At 42.4% G+C, this 26,709-nt stretch overlaps 2 protein-coding genes across 4 annotated transcripts; one reads left to right on the top strand and one right to left on the bottom strand.

Moving 5' to 3' along the window:
* Window positions 1-139: 139 nt before the first annotated feature.
* LOC100645464 (ATP-dependent RNA helicase DDX42) lies at window positions 140-4,968 on the top strand. 2 transcript variants are annotated; one of them, XM_012315557.3, is made up of 10 exons: window positions 140-256; window positions 843-1,074; window positions 1,147-1,419; window positions 1,784-2,324; window positions 2,762-2,990; window positions 3,151-3,425; window positions 3,684-3,834; window positions 3,921-4,255; window positions 4,337-4,465; window positions 4,666-4,968. In XM_012315557.3, exons 2-10 carry the CDS (start codon window positions 860-862, stop codon window positions 4,840-4,842), a joined length of 2,325 nt encoding a protein of 774 aa, XP_012170947.1. In that variant the 5' UTR covers window positions 140-256; window positions 843-859; the 3' UTR covers window positions 4,843-4,968. The 2 variants fall into 2 exon arrangements, with proteins under 2 accessions (XP_012170947.1, XP_003400196.1); XM_003400148.4 differs by having other exon boundaries at window positions 242-354.
* A 236-nt stretch (window positions 4,969-5,204) lies between these two features.
* LOC100645687 (probable serine/threonine-protein kinase MARK-A) lies at window positions 5,205-26,709 on the bottom strand. 2 transcript variants are annotated; one of them, XM_003400150.4, is made up of 8 exons: window positions 26,193-26,709; window positions 25,089-25,544; window positions 20,329-20,541; window positions 20,026-20,164; window positions 11,130-11,256; window positions 9,230-9,278; window positions 8,895-9,074; window positions 5,205-8,639 (listed from the first exon to the last, which is right to left on the bottom strand). In XM_003400150.4, the coding sequence occupies exons 2-8, from the start codon at window positions 25,385-25,387 to the stop codon at window positions 6,071-6,073; spliced, it is 3,576 nt and encodes a 1,191-aa protein (XP_003400198.1). In that variant the 5' UTR covers window positions 25,388-25,544; window positions 26,193-26,709; the 3' UTR covers window positions 5,205-6,070. The 2 variants fall into 2 exon arrangements, with proteins under 2 accessions (XP_003400198.1, XP_020721749.2); XM_020866090.2 differs by lacking the exons at window positions 25,089-25,544; window positions 26,193-26,709 and adding an exon at window positions 20,670-21,644.

Below are 26,709 nucleotides of genomic sequence, written 5' to 3'. Positions count from 1 at the left end.
ATATTTTTAATAAATTAATTTATTTTTTAAGGCACGTTGCTGGTTTTACAGTATACGGCTGATCGAGAGTGGTATTCTTTCGTTTGCGAAGGCAAGTTTGTAACATGTAACTAAATAGGTTCCTGTCTATGCTAGCGTGCGTGCAAGCAAACAGATCCTTCATTTTATAGGTTCTTGTACATGCTAACGTGGATCATTTTCAGTATTTGGCCGCATGGTACAGTATCTGTACTGTGAAACAACTGGAGCTGCAGGCGTGAGTACTCTCTATATGTACTTATTTTATCGTTCGATATTGAAGTATTTAGAGTCGCATTTTCTTAGATGTAAAGTAATTTCCTGAAGAGTATTCGTGTAAGTTAGATCCATTTCTCATCATTGTCTTAAAATATCGTGCAAATATTTAGTATTCGCAAATAAAAAATACGTATTTCAACGTTTCCCGTTATATTAGTGAGTTAGAAAGGTGTTCTAACCTCTTTCCTCCCGTTGAAATGAAAACAATAAATATATAGCGTTAGAAAGCAAATTTGAATAGCTGTAAAATAATACTGTATTGATATTAATCGATAGATTTTTGCGTTTTGTTTACCATACTTACTACCAGAATAAATATAAATGAAAAATAACAGGTCATGAATTTGGTTTTCTGTCATGTATGTTTATGTCTTGATCCAAAGTCTATTAACAATGTATTCTCTTGATAGTGTTAAGTGATTGTATCCAAAAGTAGGGCAAGCAGAAACAAATTATAAATACATGATTTGTTTGAGTTCCCAGCTATTTTCAGATGGCAATGATTCTGAGATACATAAATAACTGTTAATATATTCACATTGTAGAAAATAACAAGATAAATATGAGTTATCACCGTGGTGGTGGTAACAAGCCAAAAGGCTTTGGATTTGCTGGCTTTCAAATGACTGGCACAAAAAGAAGTGGGTCTAACATACCACCGCCTCCGCCAAATTCTACTCTAAGCAAGCAAGGCTATCACACTATGAATTCTATTACCGAAAATGCCTTATCTGCATGCTGGGGAATGCCAAAGAAGCGTAGCAAAACTGAGGAAGAGTGAGTATACGCTTTAAGAAGTTATAAGAGAGCAAAATTAAGAACAACTTAAATGTTAAATGCTACAATTAGGTACTTTGAGGATGATGATGATCCTCCACCATTTTCTTTGGAATATATTCCGGCACCTGGATCTCCCACTTACGATTGGATGAAAAAATCAACTTCGAAAGAAGATAGCGATAGCGAGGAAGATCCACTAGATGCATTTATGGCTGGTATAGACGCAGAGGTTAAGAGAAACAATTATGAAGCACAGCTGGCGGAGGACGAGCGCAAAGAAGAAAAGTCCAAGGGATTTAGAGCGGATATCGATGGCGAGGACGACGAGGAAAGTTATTACAGGTAAGGACTTTGTTGATTTTTTTGGCAAGGGAAGAAAAGATGCAGTAGTGTCTATTTAACTGTAGTCCGGATTCACTGACTCAAAGCTATTGATTGTGAGCAGATATTATGATATTGAGCCAAGATCAATTTAAAAAAATTAACTTCTCGCAATCCATTTGCGATTCTACCAAAATCTACTCATGAGCTACCAGTGGTTCACGACCCATATTTTGAGAACTTATGACCTAGCATATTAACAATCGTAATTCAGATTGAGCTCCTATAGTCAGATACTGGCAACTGCAGTTAATTAGCCATTGCTGTATTTGTTAAAAAAAGAAAAAAAAGAGATGAAGAAATATCGGGTTATTCCATTGACAAGGTATATGGAAGAAAATCCAACTGCGGGTTTGCAACAAGAGGAATCTGACCAAGAGATCGACTACGACGAAGACGGGAATCCGATCGCGCCTCCAAAAAAGAAAGATATCGATCCCTTACCTCCTGTTGATCATAGCGAGATAAAATACGAATCTTTCGAGAAAAATTTTTATAACGTTCATGATGAGATCGCTAATTTAAATAAACAACAAATCGACGATCTGAAGAAAACTTTGGGAATAAAGGTATCTGGTCCGTCTCCGCCGAATCCGGTTACCAGTTTCGGTCATTTTGGTTTCGATGATGCGTTAATAAAAGCTATTAGAAAAAATGAATACACTCAACCTACCCCCATCCAAGCTCAAGCAGTTCCAGCCGCATTAAGCGGCAGGGATATAATAGGTATAGCGAAAACCGGTAGCGGTAAAACAGCAGCATTCATTTGGCCAATGTTAGTTCATATAATGGATCAAAGAGAATTGAAGGCAGGCGACGGACCCATCGGTTTAATTCTTGCTCCTACGAGAGAATTGTCACAACAGGTACTTGTTACGTTAAAGTAGCCTAAACTATTATACTAAATTGATCGGAAGTTCTGTCGTCAGATTTTGCTCGTAGTTAGTATTTTATTTGGAGGTTTTCAGATAGTTAAAGCGTATGTATATTATCAAAACATAGACCATTAAAAAATGGTTAATATTGTTGGGAAAATTATCTTGACCCACTTATGCAATAACTCATCAGCTAATAACATTAGTAAGATTGACAAGTTGCAAGTAGAAGGTTTCGTGATCTTATAATTTTTCATCGATTCAATGCTATAGGAGCACCGAAAGAATATTTTAATTGTAATGTCAGTTCAGATATTTCATTTGTTTCTTTCCAAAGAATAAAAACGACAGCGCTCTCCAATCAAGCTAATATGTATGTAGGGATAGTTTTAGGCGCAAGTTTATTCGGTTCGTTGTTGTATTCGTAGATTTACCAAGAAGCAAGGAAGTTCGGGAAAGTGTATAATATTCAAGTGTGCTGTTGTTACGGCGGTGGCAGCAAATGGGAGCAAAGTAAAGCATTGGAAGGGGGTGCGGAAATAGTAGTCGCAACGCCGGGTAGAATGATAGATTTAGTTAAAATGAAAGCAACGAATTTAACCAGAGTAACATTTCTAGTATTGGACGAAGCTGATAGAATGTTCGATATGGGTTTCGGTAAGCGCACCGTTTGCAGTACAATTTTATAATCTTGGAACAGGGGAGAAAAACAAGTTTTCTTCGTCGATCGGTTGCGTCGTCGACGCGATTGTTGGAAAACTTTAAGACCTATTAATAATATTTTTATTTTGCTTGTTACCGCTCTGTTTGATTCCAGAGCCACAAGTGCGTTCAATATGTAACCACGTAAGGCCAGACAGGCAAACATTGTTGTTCAGCGCAACTTTCAAAAAGAGGGTAGAAAAGCTTGCGAGGGACGTCCTGACGGATCCGGTTAGGATAGTACAAGGGGATGTCGGTGAGGCGAATGCTGACGTCACGCAACACGTGATAGTGTTCAATAATAATCCTACTGGCAAATGGACGTGGTTGTTGCAGAATCTAGTTGAATTCTTGAGTTCTGGTAGTCTGTTGATTTTTGTAACTAAAAAGGTTGGCGATTATGACCGTGCTCGGCTAACTAGTACAACTGCTGATATTCATGCATTTGTGAGAAACTTTAATTCAAATTTAATTTAGAACTGTGAAAATGTATAAAATGTACAGCGAGAAAGAGCTATAATGGATATATTTAACTATGTCCATGAAACTATGAAATTATTTCTATTGCATAAATATCCGCAAGTTACTCAACAGATACAAATTATATATAGTGAATTTTTGCAACTGTATAGTATTATATTACCGTAGCTCAATGCGGAGGAACTTGCGAACAATCTCAAGTTGAAAGAATTTGATGTTATGTTGTTGCATGGTGATATGGACCAAATCGAAAGAAACAAAGTAATAACGGCTTTTAAAAAGAAGGAAGTTACTACACTGGTCGCTACTGACGTTGCTGGTAATTATCTTCTTGCCTTCAATCAGCTGGAACGATTAATCTTATTTGTAACGATTTCCTGAAACTCCTTTTGAATTTTCCCGTAGCTCGAGGTTTGGACATTCCACATATCAGAACCGTCGTTAATTACGACGTCGCACGAGACATAGATACTCATACACATAGGATAGGTAGAACTGGTCGAGCGGGTGAAAAAGGAACAGCGTATACCCTTGTAACAGAAAAAGACAAAGAATTCGCAGGTCACCTAGTTCGAAATTTGGAGGGTGCAAATCAGGAAGTACCAAAGAGTCTCATGGATTTAGCGATGCAAAGCGCTTGGTTCCGCAAGTCAAGGTTCAAAGGTGGGAAAGGGAAGAGTTTGAACGTTGGAGGGGCCGGACTTGGGTTTAGGGGAAGACCGGAAACATCTTCAACTTCGGTATTTATTCGTTGAAATTCCTCCAGTTCCCTTTTTCAGATCTTAATATAACGTTACAAATTTGTTCAAATTATTGTTTAGAGTTCTAGTTCCTCGTCGCAAGGATCTAAGGACATAAGCGAAGTTGTTAAAAAATTAGAAAGACATGGACCAGGTAGCGATCGGTTATCGGCCATGAAAGCTGCTTTCCGTAGTCAGTACAATTCTCAGGTAAGTCCTATTTCGTTACGATCATATAAATAACAACACATCATCGATCGAATAGCGTTCCTTGTGAGTAGTAAGAAGTGATGAGGTTGAATCATTTAAATTTAGACGAAACGACTTTCTTAGAATTTAAACAAACATCGCTATAATGTGTAGGATTTGGGATAATATATGTGATATGTGGGAATTTAATTGATTTTTAGTTTCGGGCGTCGTCGGATCATACGTGGGAACAAACTATTACGCGGCCTTCGGTGATAATGCCCCCACCACCACCTGTACCTCCGAAACCAAATACGGAACAATCAAAGACTCAGGATATACAAAGTACGAATATCGGAGGAGAAAGGAAGAGAGTGAGAAAGAGTCGATGGGAATAAACATTGATGACTGAAAATTGCGATTATTTTGTGTATATTAAGATATTATATTATTGCTGATAATATGTGAATTGCAGTGGCGTTGCCAATTGTTTTTATATTATAATAAGATTTAATTTTAGCAAATTTTTGCTTACCTCAAATTTCTTTTCCTACCTATACAAGTCGCCTATATAAGGCTGTATGACAGTGTTTCCCAATCTTTTTTGTTTGTGAAACATTGACGTAAGATGCTGGAGGTCTTCTCCTGAAGATCAAACTGGTATTCGTAGGAATTGAGAGGTATTAATTGGATTTTCTCGTGAAAGCTTTCTGAGACTACAATTGGCTCCGTTTCTTTCCAAGGCAAATAACGCGTGACATTTAACGGCAAGGAATCTTTATTGCGATATCTTCGATACAAAATTGAACAAGTCGTTTAGAATCTAAATGAAATACCCTATTAGACCGGCTTTAAGAAGACGCTAGCTACTACGATATAATTGAGTTATTATTTTCGGCGCACCAATTGAATCCTGATTGCTACTATCTAAAGCTTCGATGGGCAACAGAGGTAACAGAGATAATTAGTAGAGGCAAAGATGTATCGTAAAAAGATAATCTCTCGTGAGTGAGCAATTTCTTTGAACGCAAGATTCGCGTTTCTCGCACGCCGTACATTGTCGCAACGTTCCTCGCAATGTGAGTTAAGCTACAAGAAGACATTATCGATGTTTCCTTTCCTCTCGTTTTTATCGGTACCATATTTCCAGACGAAATTAGTTGCTTCGTTTTCTTGGTACCCACGTGTCCATCGATACTACGCACTTCGAAAAAAGTAGTTCTCGAAGGTCGCTCGATATGGAGATTAAGTCAAGGATAAGGCTATGACGATCAATCACGTTCGATCGCCTTGTTTGACCACACGACGCCCAGATGGGATGTTAATGACAGGTTTGTCGTTCGACTATTTGATGACACACGCTTGTAGATTATTTATCCGCCGGTTTGGTCCACTCGAACATGACCAACGTAGCTACGTTACTTAGTTAAGTCTTACGGTATTGTTTCACCAACGTTTGCCAAGGCTTGAAGATCGTTAAATCGATTGTCTCGTTTCTGTCAAACGAACTCGGTCAAAGAGTTCGCGAAAAGAAGTGTTCAGCTGTTCGATCTTCCGGCTTGAGTCACCGTAATATCGAGCAAGGCCAAGTTCTATAATCAGTCTTCGTGGAAGGGAAGTGTATTTCTACGGGTTGATGTATTGGGGCATGGCAGGACTGCTTTTCCTCCTAATCTTTCCATTTTGTTGCGATCCGTTTAGTTGGTTAATAGGTTTCTTGTTCGCGTCATTGTTTTTGCTAAACTTCTCCATTGCTCTGCTGTAAGAACCCGTACAAACTCTACCCCAAAGCCTTTTGTCATCTGCGCACTGCTTGTTCCTTCCCTCGCTCGAAGTTCTCTGAATCTCGTGCCTTCTCTGGATTTTGCTGGGATCTTCTTTCTCCAAGGACGCGTTAGATCCTGCTGTACCACGTTGAACGTCTTCCCAAGAAGTGTTCGCATCCGAGTGCACGCTAGAAGGAGTAGGGCAACTGCTTTCGCTGGACAAAGACGAGGATCTCGCGAAAGACGGTGGTACAACCAATTTCATCTTATGATCCTCCTCCTTGGGACTCAAATTCAAAGGTGGCTCGCTTCGAGCTCGAGTACTCGATCTATTTTCTCCCTCGTTTTTATCCTGATTGTCGTTCAAGATTACCTTCGCGATGGACGTCCTTTTTCTTAAATTTTCCAAGTTCTCCCTCGGATTATTCTGAAAGCTGTCTACCCGTTGCAAGATGTCTTTCAAATTCACGTTCGCGCACTCTGTATTGTACAGCGGTTTCGTTCGATCCGATTTTTGCACCTTCGAATTCGTTTTACCGTTCACGGATACAGAAGTTGTTTTCCTAGTCGAGTCCTGAGAATCGTCTTTGATATGGCACGCGACTTCTGGGTAGATATAATTTGGTAGCCTTTCTTTCTGACGAGGATTAGCGATCGTCCTCTGAGTTTTGTCGCTCAATTGTTCCATCGTGATCGACCTGGCTCCCTTCACGCATTGCTTGTATTTTTCGTCTATTGTTGTATCGACATTGTCTTGAACCGTAGCTTCTTCGAAGATATAGTCTTCGTTGATACCAATCGACGATGGACTAGACCACTGTTCGGAAGACGATTCAACCTGCTCTTTGTCCTTTCGATCCTCCACAGTTTTGCTATTCGGTTTCCTATCGTTTTTAGAATCGGAAGCAACCTCGTTATCCTCGTTTTCGTCCTCGTTACCCGAATCGACGAAGTTCTTCAATATTCCCTCGTCTTTCTCGCTTTTCTTTCTCAACTCCTCCCAATTCTTCCGCGGCTTGTAACTCGTTTTCCGTCTAACGATCTTGCTTTCGCTGATGTTGATATCCGGAATGAATAACCTCAGAGCTTTTGTGCCGGTAGGAAAAGTGACTTCGTTCACTCTTTTCTCGGTCATTATCGCTTCCAAACTCGACCTCGAGGCGACTTCCTGGTGCTTGTTAAACGCGGATACGAGCTGCGCCACGGTGTACTTTGGCTCCTCATTTTCGGACTCGGTCGATCGGTCCTCTTTGTCGTCCGACGTGCCGGAATTGTTGGAGTGACTGGAAACGTCGGAATGTTGTCGTTGACAGGGTCGTTTTCCGGCCACCAGATTCGATTCGTTATCGCGATTCACCGGTGTTTCGTCCGAATCTTCGGTCAACGTATCCGATTCGATCGACTTCAACGAATCGAAATTCTCTTCAGACTCGAAAGCTTGTTCCCTCGATGCTTGCAGATCTTTGACGACTTCTTCTTGCAGCTCGGTTTTTCTCGATCGATTGTTAACTCGCACCATGACTTCTGATTCTGTCGCGATCTTCTGCGAAGATTCTTTGCTCTCTCCATCCAAATGTTTTTTCGTCTCCGTTGAACTGGAAACATCGTCGTGGGATCGGTGTTCTGCAGTGTCGCACGTGGTTTCGATCGACGTGTCCGATACGTTGGACGTATCGATTTCAGCACCTAATCGTTTGAAAATGGGTACCACGTCCTCCGTTTTGGCTCGTTGGTAGCTCTTCCTTCTCCGTCTAAGACACTCGAGGCTTCTGTAGATGTCCAAAACTCCTTGAGACTTGGACAACGATCTCAGCCCGTACAGTTTCTCCCGCGACTTGTTCATCACAGGATTTATCGCCATCCGCGGTTGTAAAGAAGCCGAGGTTGCGGAAGAGTTTTCATTGAGCAAACACGCCTGTGACTGGATTCGATTTAGGCTTCGTATTCTAGACAAAAGTCCTCGACTAAGACCGTGATTTAAGTTCGCCTGTGACCGACTTTGCGCTCGACTGAGCAAACCCTGGGTCTGTTCTTTGTTCAGCAAGCAACTCTGGCTGGTGCAGCTAAGATTCGTTCTGGAAGAGTTGAGACTCGTTCGAGAATCGGCTGGACTTGGGAAATCTTCGCTACCCTCGAGACTAGATCGGCTTCCTGTGAGACGGTGACTCAGGCACATCTCGCTTTGACTTAGCAAACAGTCTTGCAAGCTCTGATCGGAATGATTCGCGTCCTGAACGTCGCTCGATAGATTCGCCTGACTGCTCGCCTGGCTCAAAAGCGCCGCTCTTCGCAGGTTTTCGCGACTGACAACCCGCTCCAGAAGCACTTCTCTCGACTTCGACAGGTATCTTCGGAGATGTGGCGACGCCTGCGTGGGCGCGCCGCGTAGCCAATCGTGACGCAGGCATTGTTTCGCGGTCATTCGTGCACTAAAATATAAGACAGTGGTTTTATCTTAATATCTACGTATCTCTTTCTCGAATAGGGTCGCAACTAACAATAAGTACCGTTGATAATCGAATAATCGTTAATATTTCAATAAACAGGAAGGCTTTAAATATTTGATCAAGGTTCGAAGCAAGAAATCGCGTACGTCCGTAGATCGAAGGATCGGATCGACGTTTCTCGCCCTTGTATCGTCCTGTTAGCCATCTTTTCGATTGCTTTTATGTTTCGTAACTCACCTCGGGTCCAGCACCAAAAGCTTCGCGACGAAATCTTTCGCCTGCGCCGAGATGTCGCCGAACAATTCTTCGGGAAAATCTACTTCGCCTAGAGAGATGTTTTGAAACGTTTCTTGATCGGTTTCACCGCCGAATGGAGAAAATCCGGTTAAAAGAACGTATGTCGTTACACCCACGGACCTTCAATCGAGTAATGTTATTCGAATATGATCGGAGAATTACATAATTGGGAAACTTTCTGGGAAAAAAGACCAAGATTACTATTTTTCACGGATTCATCTGTAGGCCATTCTTTTCAGAAAATTTCCCGACAGTGTTCTTCGTCGTTTACCTACCACATATCGGCGGCTAACGTGATCGGCTCGTAGTGGAGAATTTCAGGAGCTGAAATTGAGAGAAATCGTGGAACGTTAAGCGAATGTTATTTGGTTGAACGGCCTCGTTCGAATTCGTGATATCATCTAGGAACGTCATATATTTATTGGCAAACGAAAACTGATCGAACCTCGTGGGTGTCGGTGGTCGAAGGAATAATTGAATTCTAATTTACGCTTTAAACGACAGTGACGTACACGGTATACAAATTTTGTCGTACTTCGCCGTTAAAAATATCGAATTACGAGATTGAAATTCGTTACACGAGTAGAAAGTCTAGATTCGTCGTTTCCTTGTGGTCGCTGTCTTTCTTTATAGTTGGACGGTATTCCTATTATAACTTCTCCATTCATCGATCCTCGCTAAAGATCCCATTACAATTTTTACCTTCGCGTTAAGTAGGCCGACAAAGATAAAAATAAAATAATCTCTTTCTCTGTCCCATCGTGTATAGTTGGACGCTAGTCCGATATTTCATGTGCATAAATGTCAGATGCTTTTTACATATTTAACACGCGTGAACGTCCGTAGTTTAATTATTAGCGGATAAGTTTCCGAGGCATGAGAAGTTGATAAAACCCGCGAGGAGATCGAGTACGACGAGTTTTCTTGCGAATAAACCGAATAAAGAGCACCGGGACACGATCACGATGACTGTGCTCCTTCGTTTCGAGTGTTAAGCGCGATTAAGATATTCAACGATACGCGCTAGCTCTGTTATTCGACGAATCGATACGATCAACGAGGATAATGGCGCGCGTCAATTATATCGTTAACTATGCGGCCTACGACCGAGCTCTTTTCATTGAATAAGCTTTATATGCCGTTCTGCTGTTACGCGGCATATCGTTCTATTCGAGCGAAACGAGTCGCGAACAAAGAGAACGAGTCATCGTTCGTCCGAATCGAAATTAACGACCGCACGAAGAATGCGTGCGCATTTTAATAGTTGGCAACGATCCATGCGACGAAACTCGATTTAATAGAATTTCGATGACTGTTCCCCTTTGCTTTCGCTTGGAAATCCCAATGTCGATGGGCAACGCGGTGACGAGTTTTTAGACATTGAGAATAAAAGTGAGCAGAAGAACGTGCCTCGTATTTCCTGATCGCGAGATTTTAACATCGATTCAAGAGGCAAGAATCAGCAACGATGACAAGTTGGACAACGCGATCGCGCAAGGAAACTTAACGTGTCAGTTAATATCGATTATGTCCGCGATCTCGGTCGGACCAAAGATCGCCGATTAACGAGGCAAGATTATTAATTGCTAGCAATTAACTGGCAACTCGAGCAAAGTGCCGACACACCTGTTTACCTGTTTGATCGCAGTAAACTCGCGTTACAAAGTAATGCGCTCGATACATCATCCGTGTAGCGATAACGCGGATATTTACAGGATGTTTCAAAGATTTGAGGCGGGCTTTTATGTAAAACTCTTTAAAACAAGCAACGAACAAAGATGATTAAATTGTTATCGATTTTTACTGAAAGATACATCTGTTGTCGCGGCTATAAACGATTATCGAGGAGACGCTAAAATGTCGAACGAGTACTCATGCTCGTGATTAATATAAGAGATTTGATGGATCTGTAGAAATAATAAGCCTGTTTTACATTTTTTTCTCTCTCTATTTCATGCTTTTAGACGTACTTTAACTTTCTGAAACACCCTATATATTTTCCAAGAGAACGAAAATTCGGAGGAACCGACGAAACCAACTGGCTCGTTCCTTCGGATGGAAATCGCATCTCGTTTGTCGGTTGGGTTTCGTTCGAGCTGTTCTTATTGGCATGCCGTGAGATTGCGCGCGATAAAACTACAAAATGAAGTCGTCTGGCGAAAAACGGTTGCTTACCCACGTAATCCGGTGTGCCGAGGATTTCTCGGACCTCCGTCCCCTCTAATATCACTCTCGAGATCTCGAAGTCGCAGAGCTTCACCTCGCATTCGGGGAAGCTGCCCATCATTACCAAATTTTGCGGCTGAAACATAAAGCATCGGCCGGTGAGTCGTTTCTTATTAGCTCGTTCGTTTTTTCGGTACCAATTAGCCGCCGTTAATTGACTCGTTAATTCAGCCCGAACGAGTCGTCGCTTTTTCTTCGCTTTAATTGAATTTCGAGCGTAAGTAATGCGTAAACAACGCATATGCGATCGAGCGATATATTTTTAACTCCGGCAATGAACGAAAAATGAGTTCGTTAATATTCAGATGAATTCGATTATAAAAAACGGGTTCAAGCATTGTTCGAGTAATCTTCGTCGGGGAAATTCAAATGTCTTACGTCATTTCGATGGGTTAATTTCCATATTAATCGAAATTAATATTTAAATATTCGCTTCTAGAAGTTTCCCGAGTCTATTTTGTTTTCTAATTTTTCTGTAACTAAACCTAGTCAGGATATTCTATAGGAAGGAAACAGATTTGTTAAGTGGTTAAATAGGAAGTTAAATAGGAAGACAGTGGTGCTTGATCTTCCGATATAAAATCAAAATTCCGACCTGCTAGGATAATTAATTCCATCTCTGAAATGGAATCTAGATAAAAATCTAAATAGAAAATTCATTCCTCGATTACAATTTATATATATTCGAAGTTTAGCTATCGATCTTCTATAAAAACATGCATTTGCATCAACATCAGTGTAGCAATTACATCGATTGTAAATCTATCTTATCCTGTATAGCATAGCAATCGCAAGATCTTGTTACTTTCGTTATAATTTTGTCATTATTTTTTAATAAAACGTTCACGATAAAACTTCTTCTAATATTTTGTACGTTCGCTGGTACATTATTCTTCGCAGTTCGGCCTGAATAAATTGTCATTCTTATTCATACTCGGAGAATATGTTAACAAAGTTTGCCTGGAAAAACACCCTGTATAAAAATCCTCCGATAAACATTCTGCCCATACTGCGCCAGTAGATCGATTCCACTTTACGGTGATTCACAATTATCTTGTTCCGTGAATCTCGTACTCGATGCGATGGAAAAAAAATCAGCTATGCCCGTTCACGTTCTTCAACGTCGTGCGCTTCGCGAATCCTCGATGATCTACGCGATCGATAAAAGATCTTGGGAGACTTCGGTCCATGCAAACGAGGCTACCTTAAACAACATCACCAACTAACGCGAGTTAATCGCGTCGCGTCGGATGTCGTCGTTCCTTTTACGCGTCGCGTCGCTTGCTCAGCGGGATATCTTGTATTTCTCTACCGTCACAATGTCGAAGCTGTTGGAGGATCGTCGAGCACGTCGTTAAACGACGCTTTCGGTGTTGCTATCGCGTGAAAAGAATTTTGTACAACCTTTTTTAGATCGTTCGTAACAAGCGCGATCATTGCACGTAAATTACCAGTGTTTTAGATTTACTGTATCGTTCAGCAGATGCGATGGTTCAACGTCAATAGAATCTCATTTGTAGAACACGAACGAGGAATTAATCAACGAATATTTCTCGTTACAGGCTAATAAGGAAACATCAACAACGTGAAAAATTATTTAGATTAGCGTCAATTGCGGGAGATCTTTTATGCTTATCTTTTATGCATATCTTATCGTCGATGAGAATAAAAAATAACGTACACGTATACGACACGGATGGTTATTGTTTCAGTTAGGCGCTTCATCGTGAATGCATTCCTCTCGAGCGCAGCAGAGTTCACGCCTGCCGTCGACGTAAAGTTAGAAAAGCCGGGATGGAAACTGAGACGAAAGAATGGGAGAAAAGGGCCTCGCGCGAGTACCAACAGCGTGGTTCGTGATTCGCGCTTCATCGAGGAGTACATCGCGATCATTTACATAAACACGGTAGATGCTGTTACGATAAATTCGTGCGCGCACAGCGAACAGAATGGAATATTAAGTTTCTCGTTGAACAAGCTCGCTACGATCGAGGCTGCGATCTCTGCTGCGTAACTGTCGACTGTAACGCGAACGCGATTTTTCTCAAACGAGAGGACGCTTACGCGCTTTATTTGCACGACGAGAGTCGCATAAGAATGCAACCTATATTCGATCGAGCGCCGTCTCGCGAAGCCTAGATTTCCCAACGGCCGGTTCTTCGCGTTTCCTTATACACGTCACCCGTTGCGATTTCCCAGCCTAACAAGTACACACGTTAGAATCGCGATCGTTACGTTAGACCCACGCCTGTTGCCCGATCCCGCGCTCTCGAATCGCCGCTTAACGATCTCCGATCTACGAAATACACGCCGGTTACGTAAGCGGCTCTCTCGCACGGGGACACCGCTTATTCCTCTCGTAGAATCTTCCTGGCTTTAACGTCCAGGTCCTTGGAAGATGTGACGGCGTGGGCGAATCTGAATATTCAAAGTATCTCTCGATAGTCCCGGCACGCGGCTAATAAATAATGACAAAAGACGTAAAAATAATTCCTCGGTCCGCTAGATGCGCAATTCAGCGAACGACGTTAAAGAGGGACGTACGGTGGCTCGTGAAAGCGTTACTTAACACAGGGAAATTTTTACGGATACGTTACATGCGTCACGCGAAAGTATTTAAAATTTCATTATCGCTAATATATTTTTCGCTATATGCTGCGAATTACGTACATCTCTATTCTAGATTGCTGGATCGAGATTAACAGGAAAACGACTGATCGATCAGAATTTTAAATTTATGCAAACACAGGTGAAAATTGACAGAAATTGCTTGTAAGAGTTATTGAAAAATAATGAACGAATAATTACGCGTTTCAGGGTGTGCTCGGAATATCGGTATACGTTGTCGATATTTCAAGGTTTTCAACTAAAAAGATAAAATGTCGTCGATATTTATCGACAAGTTGCATTTTCGTCGAGAGCCTTGAAACATTGACAATGTTATTGATTGTCTAACAGCGCCGTAAGATTTCAGACGACATTGTAATTCTTAAGGATTATTCCAGTTTGCTTAAATTTGCATAAATGTGCTTATCTTATCCTCTATATTGAAATACACCAATAAAAAAAAAGTCGACTTCTACAGGCTCTCCTTAATGATCGATGATATTGTTTAAGCTTCATGACTTATAAGAAATCAGATCAATCATGACAAATTTAATCGTATTCTCGAATACACATGTCTCTGGTTCACCTCTCTCTCTCTCTCTCTTTCTCTCTTATTTCGGACAAGCAGTCTCGAAGGAATCGAATCGAACGCGTTTCGAACGGACGTAGCTGAATCCTACGCGATCGAATCTCTCACAAGATCGACTCTCGCTACGCTGACCAAACAACTTTTGGCGTGGGCCGGACCCTCGTGTAACATATCGAAAATCTCTCCTCTGCTCGATGTGTTTGCCTCGATAAGAAGGTATTTACACGACGGTGAACTGTTAATTTTGTTCCACGTTGCACGATTTTAATCGAGTTAGCATAGAAGCGGAGCGGCCTTATTAAACATCCAGGGTTTCCCTTTTATGCGTGGTCGAAACGAGTCGCCGAGGCGTTTGATTAAGTTTCCTCTCCTCCTCTGTTCTGGCAAATGTCGCGAGACACCCAGAGGTGCTCCAGTTACGGTGAACAGGTTAGCTGCCTCGTATCTACGAACAGAGATAGTGATTCATCGAGCTCCGACTATCTTGTTAACCAGAATGCGATTGTTCCTTCACGCTGGGAACGTGGGAGCTTCGTTTCTCGTCGTGGTATCTCTCGAGGATCGATCATCCCATTTGCCTCTTCTAATCGAGACGTAACAGCGAAGTCTCAGAGTCTTTCGATCAATTCAAATAACTTCAATTATTCTTTCGAATTTTTACTCCGGTTTTTAGTTGATCGAATCACGTTGATTCGAGCAGGAGAGCAAGCCACGAAACGCTGTATCAATCGCCTTGAAATATGCTTTAATCTTTCACGAAGGGAAATTGAATAAAATCTTCTACAAACGCATAATAAAATAAATGTTTCAGAAAATTCAGAATTATGGTACGTAGTTCACGAATGAGTAGATCATGGATGTTTATATGATGTGACTTTAGTAATACATAAACGCGCACATTCGCGATATCAAAATTGTAAAGAGAAGCATTTAGAAATTAACCTACGATATGATCATTCTACAGGCGACAGCTATCTCTCTAAACAAACAAGAGGTGGAGGAGCTGCGCGTCGCTCTACAGCTGTCCGTTAACGTAACGCGCGATTCCTTCCTTTCTCTTTCACGGGAATTTCGCGAGTTATCAACGGTTGCTCCAGTTATGGCGGTCAGACATAGGTATCGAGCGTCCAGCGAGATAGGAACCGGGTGTGATTCACCGACGAAGTCTGGGCGTGGTCGCTCTACCGCGAAGAGCGTGGGGTCTCGCCGCGCTCTGTTTTTCCTCCTGGGAATTGTATCGACGCGATAGCTGCGTTTTTAACTGGCGAAAACCTTGCTTGGAAATTGAATTTTCGATAGATCGGTAGGTCGACTCTGAAGCCTTTCCCGTGGCAATGTTTTCGATCGGTGAAAGTAGTCTTCCTCCGCTGTATTCCTCTGTTTATGTTTCCATCTACTCGCGGTATCTACCAATCTCCATCTTTCTGATACTAATCAATTTTTTAACACGAAAGAAACGACGCCGGAAGAAATATTGAGCGAATCCCTGAAACACTCCTTCCCACAACTACAAAGTTAAAGAATAGAATTCGATAAGGTAAATTTGCCGAAAAGAATTGCAAGCAAAGCGTTGCGTTTACGTAACATTGTCTTTTTTCTTTAATTAAAGATTTAAACTTGTATGTAGAAAGCTTATAATGAAAATTGAGAATTGTGTAACAGAACATAATGGAAATTATGACTTTCCCCGGTCAGACAGCCGGTTTCAAAGACCATAGCGAGGCGAGGCGAGACAGCGTATCGCCTGGGGTGCAGTTTGCACCGGGAGACAATGTAATTGCATCGATTCGGCAGTGGATACAAAGAGGCGCAGCTGGTTTGCACGTACGATCGCCAACACGGCAATGCATCGCACGTCCCTCGCCTGTCCTCTCCCTTTGATACGCGCCCCACTACATATATCCAAATACGGCGGTCGAACATTTATGGAGCGTTGGAATAATGCGAGTATCGTACACGACGCACGCAACGATCCTCTCGGTTCGTAGCAGCCCGCGAATCGTGAACCGTGGATCAGCGATCGGGGATAGCGCGCGATCTCCAACGCGCCCGAGAATTTGTACTCACCAAGGTTGTTCATTGCCGCGTTTCTTTCACGCCGGATTAAACTCAAGAGTGTGAAGATTGTAACCAATTGCCAAAATAGACTGGCAAGGAATAGACTCGCGAAGAAGACTCGCTGTTGCTTGGACTAAAGCGTTCTCTGTAACCGGCGTCCTTTTCAATTAATTTCACAGAGCTGTTATTATAGTCGTATATAGTCTCGGTTCTTGTGTGCCTCGAACGATGAATGGGCAGTGAGTTAACAATTTAATCTTACTTTCATGTACGTGCCAACGTTTTTGCCTAATCTCATCGTTAGTTTTAACGAACTGAAACAATTTCATCTTTTAAGGAAAACATTGGCATAAAGTCGAAGCGAGATACCGTGTACTTCAATAATATACATGAGTTGTAGGACATTTATTGCAAATGTATACCTAGTAAAAAATTAGTATGCAGAATGAATATTGGTCTTAAACATGCAACGAACGCCGAACATGGTCTCGTTAAATATCGCGGCCTACTAATACAGCGAATAATCGACTGTCCAAGATCTTGAACATCTTGTAATTTCCAGGCACATTTTGAGATTCGGTGGTTCAAACTCTAGCAATATGACGATTATAGTTTTGTTTCGTTAGAGAGCCAATGCAAGGTCTTTTGTACGTATAATATATTCATAGAGAGTTTCTATGAATGTTCAAATACTTTCGTGAGCGACTGTATGTACCTGTAGCGTAACACAAAGCGTATATCAATACAAGTCGTGAATTCAGCTCGGATAGCTGAATAAATGTAAATAAGTTTGGAGATCCTTGATAAAGGATTCTCGACGAGATTTACGTCGTCGATAAAAGTCGGCACGCGCTCGCATCCACTCGCGGCGCACGTAAAACGCGCGGGCAGGCGCCTTGATCGAGGATGTTGTTCCGTGGCAAAGGCTCGTCGACCTTTCGCGAATTTCTCGCGAGGATAACAAGAAGGAGTCTTTTTTTATCCGTGGCGAAGAAGAAGAGACTCGGATGACCCCGTGAAATCGAGTCGTGCTTTACCGTAACTCTGATATTCCTCTTCTTCCGCCCAAACGCTCGTTGCAGTCGCTTTTATTCTTATAAACAGACTGCGGTCGTTGATGCGACTACAGAAATGGAACTTGGATAGAAATTTGTCCAATCCATCAAACGTTACACTAGCAACCTCATATATTGTAATTACCCGCAACATAGAAACTAGATTATTTTAAAAAAATGAACAGAGCAATTTTGAAATGAATGAACAATTTTGCCCAAAAATAGCTCGCACAATACGTAAGGTCGTCCTCGTCGTCGAAAAGTTAATGCATGACTGTGATTTTCGAGTCAATTGAAGAAACGCATACATCAGGTCTATACACAAAGCACAAAAGGCAAGCGCAGCAAATGAATTACAAATACTGCTCTTGTATGTTTAAAGCAATAATATGCTCTGGCGCGTCACATAGCCGTATATAGAATCTTTTAAAGATATTCTGCAATCGTATTATACGACCACCACATTATACGGGATCCTACCGCAATTTGAAAGTGTCCAGACACTTGTGCACATTAACGTATCCAAACACTCGAGTCTGCCACTTATACGAAATCCCACCTTAACAGAGAGAGACTCTGTTTAACGTTAAACGTCCTATCCCTTGTCGACGTCGAATATGATTCCGTACGCTGCTAAAGTATCATCAAACGAACATCGATATCCCCGTGATGTATCAAGTACAGTATCGATTTAGCGTCAATCGAACAAAGGCCAATATCCATAATAATCGGTACCAAGTACCAAAAATTTCGCTACTTCGCATCGATACTTCCCATCGAGTGCTTCGGTATCGAATCGATCGGACATCGTTAACGGTGATCGGTATCTGATCGCTAGTTACTGGTCGTAAGGAAGCCGTAAAAACTCGAGAGCAGTTTGTACCGAAACGCGAACCGACGAGTTCTCGCGAATGCCATATGCAACTCTTAATTACGTCGGCGCGATATTTTACGAGCGTTGTAGGTTCGCGTAAAAATCGTGGAAGCGGAGTTCGCCAAACTGGCTGTTATTGCCCGTTAAAAGAGACGATCGCCTCGGTGCGGTTCGAGCGAAAATACAGGACGCAGGCTTTATTCGACGACACGCGGCGCGTTCTCGCGCAAAGTCTTTTTTCCCTGAGAAGCTCGCCGGCTAAAAGGCGTTTACGTTTCCGCGATTGTTGAAATAAAAGGCGCTCGTGTATCGAAAGGACGCAATAAATTGGCCGGCAACGAGCTGGAACACAGGGCCGCATTGGGCTTTCGTTTTCAAGCCGCGTCCGAGTTCCAGTGACTTTTTTCGTCGCGTCTCGACGCTCGATGAGGGCCCGAGTCCGGCCGAGTCGCGCGCTCCGCGTATCTCCCCTTTGTCCGGATACCACGTAAAAGGCAATTCCAATTTGTTTACCGGCCGTTTATAGCGGAATCGACTTGCTTCCATCGGAACGCGACCGGTCGCAATTAAGAAGCTGCCTTTCTACTAGCTTCGCGAATAGAAACGCGTCGTCGATGGTTAAATGGGTTTTCTGTTAATTAAAAGTGTTCTGTTGCTGATCTTAAAGGCTCGTTCGAGTTAACTCGTGTAGGCCGGGACTGATTTATTTATTCGACTCTTAGTTACTTGTCTGTAGAAATATTCTTTCAAACTATCCTTCGTAAGCTTCGGATCAGCTGAGTTAATCGCTGAATCAAAGCAACGTGAGTTCGCATATCTTGAAATCTCTCAACCAGTACAAAATTTCAATGAAGTCGTAAAACGTTTCATTAATGTAAATCTGCCGTAAGTTTCAAACGATGTTGAGATCATTTTAATTATTCCCCGACATGAAAGCAATTTACCAGGTAATATAAAAGAGTCCTTTTTAACCGAAGTTCCGTATCAGCTTCGAACTTTATTATAACATTATTTCATCCGAAATTTTAGCACGAAGAATATGGTAGCGTAAATGATCAGGTATCGTGACTGCAGCATTTCAACGATCAAACAATTAGTTAAACCTACATATTTATTTAGGTTTAGGTATAGTAAATGTGCACTATGTTACGTTCAATATTTTCTATAACTTTGTTACACCATTTATGTGCACTAATAAACGTTTCCTTGTTGTTCAAGTTTTCGACAATTATCCGAAGTATGTTCGGCCCGCGTCACCTCGGATGATCCAGCTTCTACCGTACTGACAAAGTTCGTTCGTTAGATGTCGAGCAACCTTATATAGAATTAATTTTTAATACCACGTTCGTTACTATTATATAAATAAATCGTGATTCATCCACCGTACCGACATTCTAAACTTGTCTCTAGTTCTCGGAATACTTTTATTCCGGGCAGTGTTTCCACTTTGCAAGATCGCGGAGCGGCGATCGAATTCTATGAATTCTCCCGCGATGTTACGCTCACGCTGGACTTTGAGAAAACTCGAGTACGGATTCGGCTTTGAGGAGAGGAAATCGTCGGAACTATTGGGTGACGCGACGCCGAGCGAAGTCGATTCCGGGATCCGGATATACGAGAAGCGTGACAAGTTCGCTTCGACCTTTTATGGGTCGAACTTACCTTGATGTCCAAATGGGCGATATTTCTCTGGTGGAGGTAGGCGAGTCCTTCTACTAGCTGCCTCACAAAGTGTACCACGTCACCTTCGAGGGGCACCAAATCGCCGTCGATGAGCGTCTGCAGATCGCCACCAGGGGCGCTGGAAAGTTCAAAGTTCGATGAATTTCGCCTCTTATAAATAGCTAACTATTTATGTTTCTTTAGTTGTTGGGAATCTACCGAATCTTAAAACGATACAAGAACGATTCCACTCATCGTGTTCTTCTTCCGTAACCTTTATACGTTCCCTAGAAAGATACTCACTATTCCATTACGAGGATAATTTCTTTGGGCGTCTCGTAGACATCGTGAAGTCGAATGACGCGATGCGATTGCGAGCAGAGCGACAGCAAAGCGATCTCGTGTCTCAGCTCGGCGCTGCAATCCGCGTTGAATCGGTTTCTCGATGAGTACTTTGCAGCGTACAGGATACCGGTCGCCCGAGATCTGCATCGATAAACTTTCGCCCATTGTCCGCTGTGAAACAACACCGAATCGGTTATCGACCATTTTATTGCAAAATTAAACTAACGTTATAATATTATTGGCAAGGTGATAGGAATTACGATCGTTCCACGAGTAATTACGCAATTAATTTCAAGTACCTGCTGTATGTAATTCTATTCTGTTTATTCTCTTGTGTTTGCATTCGATATCAAAGGATTATTACTCGTAGATAAACGAACGAAATGAATTGAATTAATCATAAGAAGAAGAAATAGCTAGCGCATCTCTGTTATCAGGATTACTCGATTAACTGCTTTCTCTCCGGATTCGTTTTGCTAAATATAGTTCCACTGCAACCAGTGAGAGAGAACAAGAGACGAATCTTATCGCTGAAGCGCGCGAGACTCGTAAGAGAAAAGACGAAAGCAACTTCGAAATTTCGTTGGCCGTCAGTGAGATTTTTACGATCGTCTCGAACAATTCCGAGCGTCTCTGTTCGACAAGGTCGACGCCGCGGCGCCTCGCAAGGCTGCGCCCGCGACGCGTGTAAATCGACGCTGCGAACCGACCACTTTTACGCGTCTCTGCCTCCGGTATCTTAACACGGCGAACTTTATTGCGCAAACGTCCCACGGCGCGTTACAGGCGACCGTCTTCGTGGTTCGAAACTCACGCGCTGACCGCGTTCTCGAAAGTTCGAGACGCGAGCTGCGAGCGGAACGCTTGCAACGCATCCCCCGTTTGTGTTATTATTTTTTAAACCTTTGCCCTCGGCATATTTTTCATTTCTTTATTTATTTCTTCGTACAATGCGACGGCGAGATTTCGAGAAAACGTATATTTTTTAAAAATTCCTGATTTGCGTTAATTTAGCGCCAAATAATCACCAAAAATCTCTTTGTGTCCCATTAAAGGGAACATCCGAGTTGTTTGCTAGTTTAACAATGGTCCCCTCGGAGAGGACAGTCGAGAGCAAAGGGTTAATCTTCCTGTTTATTCGTAGCTCTTCGTTTGCCTCTATCGCGAGTAACAACAAACAAATATTCTACCATTATTGCAGAACTTTAACGAAAGCTTACTTTATTTTATATCTCGCATTATAAAGCACATATGGCGCGAGTGACTTGATAAATTTAGAATAAAATGATTAAAAAATAAAAATAGCGAAATGCATTTAATTTAAGTTAACGTCACGGAGTATTCAAATATTTATAGTCGATGGTGTACGAGATGTTATCAAAAGGAGACCGGACTGGTTTCATAAAAGTTTTATTAACGAACTAACGGCCCAATTTTGGCTTCGGTTCCTTTCGAAGCAGTCTGTTTCTCCGCTAATACCGGAATGCGGAATGACCATCGTGTTGCTGCCCGTTAAAAATTTTCGTGTTGCGTAAGCCGTGTGCGCAGGAGCGTTGCCGTCACGCAGCAGCCAGTTTTTGTTTTTCCGCAATTGCGGTCTTACGAAACACGAAAATGTTTAACGGATAACGACACGACGGTCGTTCCATATCCTCCGTATTCTCCAGATTTAGCCCCTCGGGACTTCCTTCTTTCCCCTAAAATGAAATCGGAGCTCCAGCGACAACGTTTCGACAGTGTGCGATAAAATACGAAAGAAGTCGCAACAGGTACTTGACGCGACTGTGAAAAATAATTTCCAAAAATCATTCGAGGCGTGACAGAATTGTTGGGACCGGCATATCAATGCAGCGGTGAACTACTTCGAATAAAACCAAAGCCAAAACTGAATTGGTTCGATAATAAAATTTTTGCGAAAATTTGTCCAATTTCTTTTCGATATCACCTGGTATTATATCGGAGCAGATGCTCTTAAACTTAGCGTATCTTGGCCTAGCTTTCCGGCAGATCCCCGGCTAATGTTTTCTCCGAGAGTATGCATCCCGGAAGTGTTCGCAGCCCGTAAATTTCCAGGGAGAAAGTAGACGCCCTTGTGCGGCAATCGGCGAATACCCCTTCCCCTTTTGCACCGCAATTTCACCGACGTCCTTTAGCCGGAGCAGATAAGCGCGACAGTCGTAACGAGCATCTGATAGTGGGTGCAATTAACTTTAATCGTTTCCAATTTGAACGCACTGGCCTACACCGGACTGACGAGCCTCGATTTTCCAGGCCCCTCACCCTCGGTACCGTGGCAATTTTTGCGCCCCGTTTGCCGTGGATTCAAGGCCCGTTTCTAAAAGTAATTACCAGGTGTGCTCGGCTGCTCTCGGGCCGTCGTTTGCTCGCGATACCGAATCGAAATCACGCGCACTGAATCACCGAGATCGCACGGATACGCGGAGATCGAAGCTATATACGGCCGATTTTGTGCGTTTGTTCCGACAGTCGGGACGATCAAAAGCGTCGGCGATGATTAAAATTCGGGCCTTTGCCGATCTTAGGAAAATATTCGACTATTGAAGATTCCAATAGTCTTCGGGTGATTCGAAGATCGAAGAGTCGATAGTCTTGGGAAAATCTTACGATCGAAGATGGAAACTTTGCAAAAAATAGCGGGAAGGTTTGACGATCGAAGCATCAAGGATCGAATCGTCGGTAATCTTAGGAAAATTCGACGATCAAAGATAAGCAGAGGTTGAAAACGAACGAATCCGAGAAAAATTCGACGATGGATCGGAGCATCGTTGATGATCCAATATCAAAGCATTGGTGATGTTGGGGAACTCGATACGACGAGACGTCATCGTAGAATGGTCGTAGTAGAATCGTATCCTGCAAGTTTCAAGATGTATTATAATTGTCGCTAAGTCGACAGTTGAGATGTCGAGTCCTCGAGTTCGCTGAATTATTAAGTCATCCTGAAAGTTTCCGCCGTTTTTGCTGTATCTGATTTTAACGTATAAATATTTCAAGTATGTACTATACAAATATGGTTGGACAGATTGTATCTCACACATCCTTTGTTTAAAATAGTGACTAGCTGATTTTTTCTATTCAGTATACTTTAAACACCATATTTAGTCACGCGAAAGAGTAACAAGCGAGTCTTAAAATAATTCCAATTGACGTTTAATTTTTCCGTTCAATCGATAGCCTAATTAAAGACGATTTATAAACGTTTACACTGCGATATATTAAAATCGCTCAGCGAATACTAAATAGATTAAGTATACATATAATATTAGAAAAAATCGTATTTCTATCATCTAAAAGCATTATTCAATTTAAATACGATTTTGTTTTCATACAGCCCAAGAAACATTCAGTTGCAAAAAGATATGGAAAATATTTTTCAAAAAAATCCACTTCTGCAGGAGTAAAGTCATTTTAAATCGAACGATTCGAAACAGCCGGAAACTTTCGAGATGACCTAACGTAATATAGTCGTCGTTTCGCGTGGCGTTCAGTGCGTTCCTTCTTTTTGCGCGAAACATTCGTTTGCCTTTCGCGTCTCGGCCCCGTTTTTGGTTAGCGACAGCGTTCGCTAACGAGCCGGTCGCGACTCGGAAAAAAGAGCCATCCTTTGAAACTCGCTAATTCGAGGCGAGTAAGTTTTGCGGATGCAAAGTATTAACGGAGTCGGTATCGCGAAACGATTTTGCAGTAGCCATCGGTCGAGTCCGCTTCGTTAAAGATGCAAAGTCACGGTCGGCGATTGCAACCGTTACCAATGGATTATCGACGCGCACTGACAGTAGGTTACACCGCTTGTTTAAGTTTGTATTAACATACTCGATAAATATGAGACGAAGTAAAGTTCAGCGGAATTAACGATCGGTGTGCGTCGATCGCGGTGGAAAGTTACGAGCCGAGCGATTCCAACGACCAACGCGATTTCATTTTTACAACGACCGCATCTGGATTGAGTTTCATTGAAGTGAAGCTATTATCGCCGAGAGCCTGCAGTACCACTATCGAACGAGTGCATGTCAACACGAACAACGACGATTCATTGGTGGACGTATAGAAAATTTCTCGATAGACCGTCAATGGATTTATAACGTGACGCTTTCAATTGAACTATTAAACGTTGTATGTTACGGAATAGCGTTCTGTCACTTCTACTGTCAATTTGATATTAGTTTTTGATGAACGTGTTTGCGCACTGATTTCCAAGTCATGCGTTAGATATACCAGTCATACGTATTAAGATTCGCCGATGTACATATAGCGCAGAGATTGAACGACAACGAATTAAACAGCGGATTTACGACTATTGTTTCTGCATTTATTTTAATGTCTCAGAAATTTAAAGGTATACAAAATCCACAAAATACACCGATAAGCCCGTATATAATAATTTGAGATCGAAACATATATCCAGTTCTATTCGTAAAAATATGAATTTGCCTAAACGATAACGATATCGATAACAATTACTAAATTTTACTTTCTAATCGTTCTTTCACAAATCTAATATTCCATTCTCACAGCATTCGAATGGGAAACGCGTTTCGCTGGGAACCCGTTTCACTGCGTTCGAATATAAAGCACCAAATAGAATAAAATTTGTTAAAACTCCGCGATAAGTGCAACGTATAAGCGTCCTAATATCCATGACTGGTAGTATACGCACGTGAATATAATTATAATCGCGCGAATGTGGAACGTCTTACTTCGCGAACGGCTTCGGGTCGATCTCGTAATGCTCCGTGATAGGCCCCGTCTTGACGACTCTGGCTAGCTGCGCCTCTTGCACGAGAACCAACCCCTCCTTCACGTGTTTCTCGCTCCACTGCACCCTGCACCTTCCTCTGCATCTCTCCTCGTTGCCAGTCCTATCGCCTCCGCGTTTCGCTTTCGCGTTCGCACACTTTGCCGACGATGCTTGCAAGCTTCGACGCTGCGGTCGTGGCGATGTCTTCCTCGCGGACGACATTGTCGGTGACTGATGATGATTCGGCTGATAAATCATGTTATCCACGCAAGATTCTCCTCCCTTCGTTGCTTCGAGAACTTGTTCAACGAACGCGATCGAGCATAACGATAGAGCCCGCTCGAGGAGGGCAGTTCGTTTCAACGATGCGGTTTGGTCGATCACGACGCGCGATCAAGTCCCAGGGCATCGAGCGCTGGAACATAAATCGGATTCGTTAGGAACGATGTTCCACGTTGAACGAAATTCACCGAAAAATCGTTTCTTGTATTTTGAACATTGAACTATCGACGTATTCGTTGCGTGTATTCAGGCTATGGTTTCAATGGATAAGCGTTCTGATAAACCGTCCCGAAGAATCTGAAGATCGAAATACGTATACGTATTCATAAAGGTCTACTGTTGCTCGGGAAAGTAATGCTCGTAGAAACACGTTATGAATACCGTTGAATGTATTATGTGTGTTATATCAAGTATTTTGAAATTTCATTAGCACCGTGATAAGACATCACCGTCACGATTACGTTGGTAAAGTTTGAAAGGATTCTGAGAATGGACATAGAAACAACGAAGTTTCTAGTGCAGAGACGAGAAAAATATTTAAACAACCGATTATCCGTTATACCAGGCACTGTCTCATCGAGAATGGAGACTCGTTCTACCAACGAATTTCGGTTGTTTCTTCTTAATTAATTTTCTTTGGTATTTTTATTCGTTATTCGATCAAAATTCGTAACAGAACGAAACTTTTCCAACAACCCGGTGCATATTCGATGGCTGTGGCATATTCGTCGGAACACGCGTCCACTGTAACCGTAGTAGCCGAACGCAATTCGACGAGTACCTGTGCTCGATTTCCCGTACACCAATACACGACCTCCGTTCCAAGTAAACGATCCAAGTTTAGCGAAGTTACTTTCGATTTCACTTTGAACGAGCAACGATTGGGAACTCGCGAAACGCGGTCGCAACTCTCCAAGTGGAGGGACGAGCCACGAGCAACGAGTCAAAAGTTCACCGAGCTGGCAGGAGCATCGAAGTTCGATTCGATGGGCTCGACGAAAGATGTCTGCGACGATGTTCGCATCTCGAGGCGAGCGACAGGGATCGTCGTCCGTTCGAGAGATCGCGAGCTTGACGGTCGAGCGCCGCGTCTGAAACTGGCCACGAGTTGGCGAGAGACCACAAGCTTCGACTTCGTTTCAGCTCGCTTCTCTTTTCTTTCTTGCTACGAAGTCGCTGGACCATAGACTACCGTTTCTCTCGTTCCCTCTTTCTTTCGAACCGTCCTCCTTGGTCGATCGTCTCCAGCCTCCCGCCTCTTCGACCTCTTCAGCTTCTCTCTCTCTCTCTCTTCCCCT

Source organism: Bombus terrestris, chromosome 13, assembly GCF_910591885.1.
Source record: "Bombus terrestris chromosome 13, iyBomTerr1.2, whole genome shotgun sequence".
Lineage (NCBI taxonomy): Eukaryota > Metazoa > Arthropoda > Insecta > Hymenoptera > Apidae > Bombus > Bombus terrestris.
The sequence above is the reverse complement of the archived record's forward strand: the minus strand, read 5'-3'. Positions and strand labels throughout refer to the sequence as shown.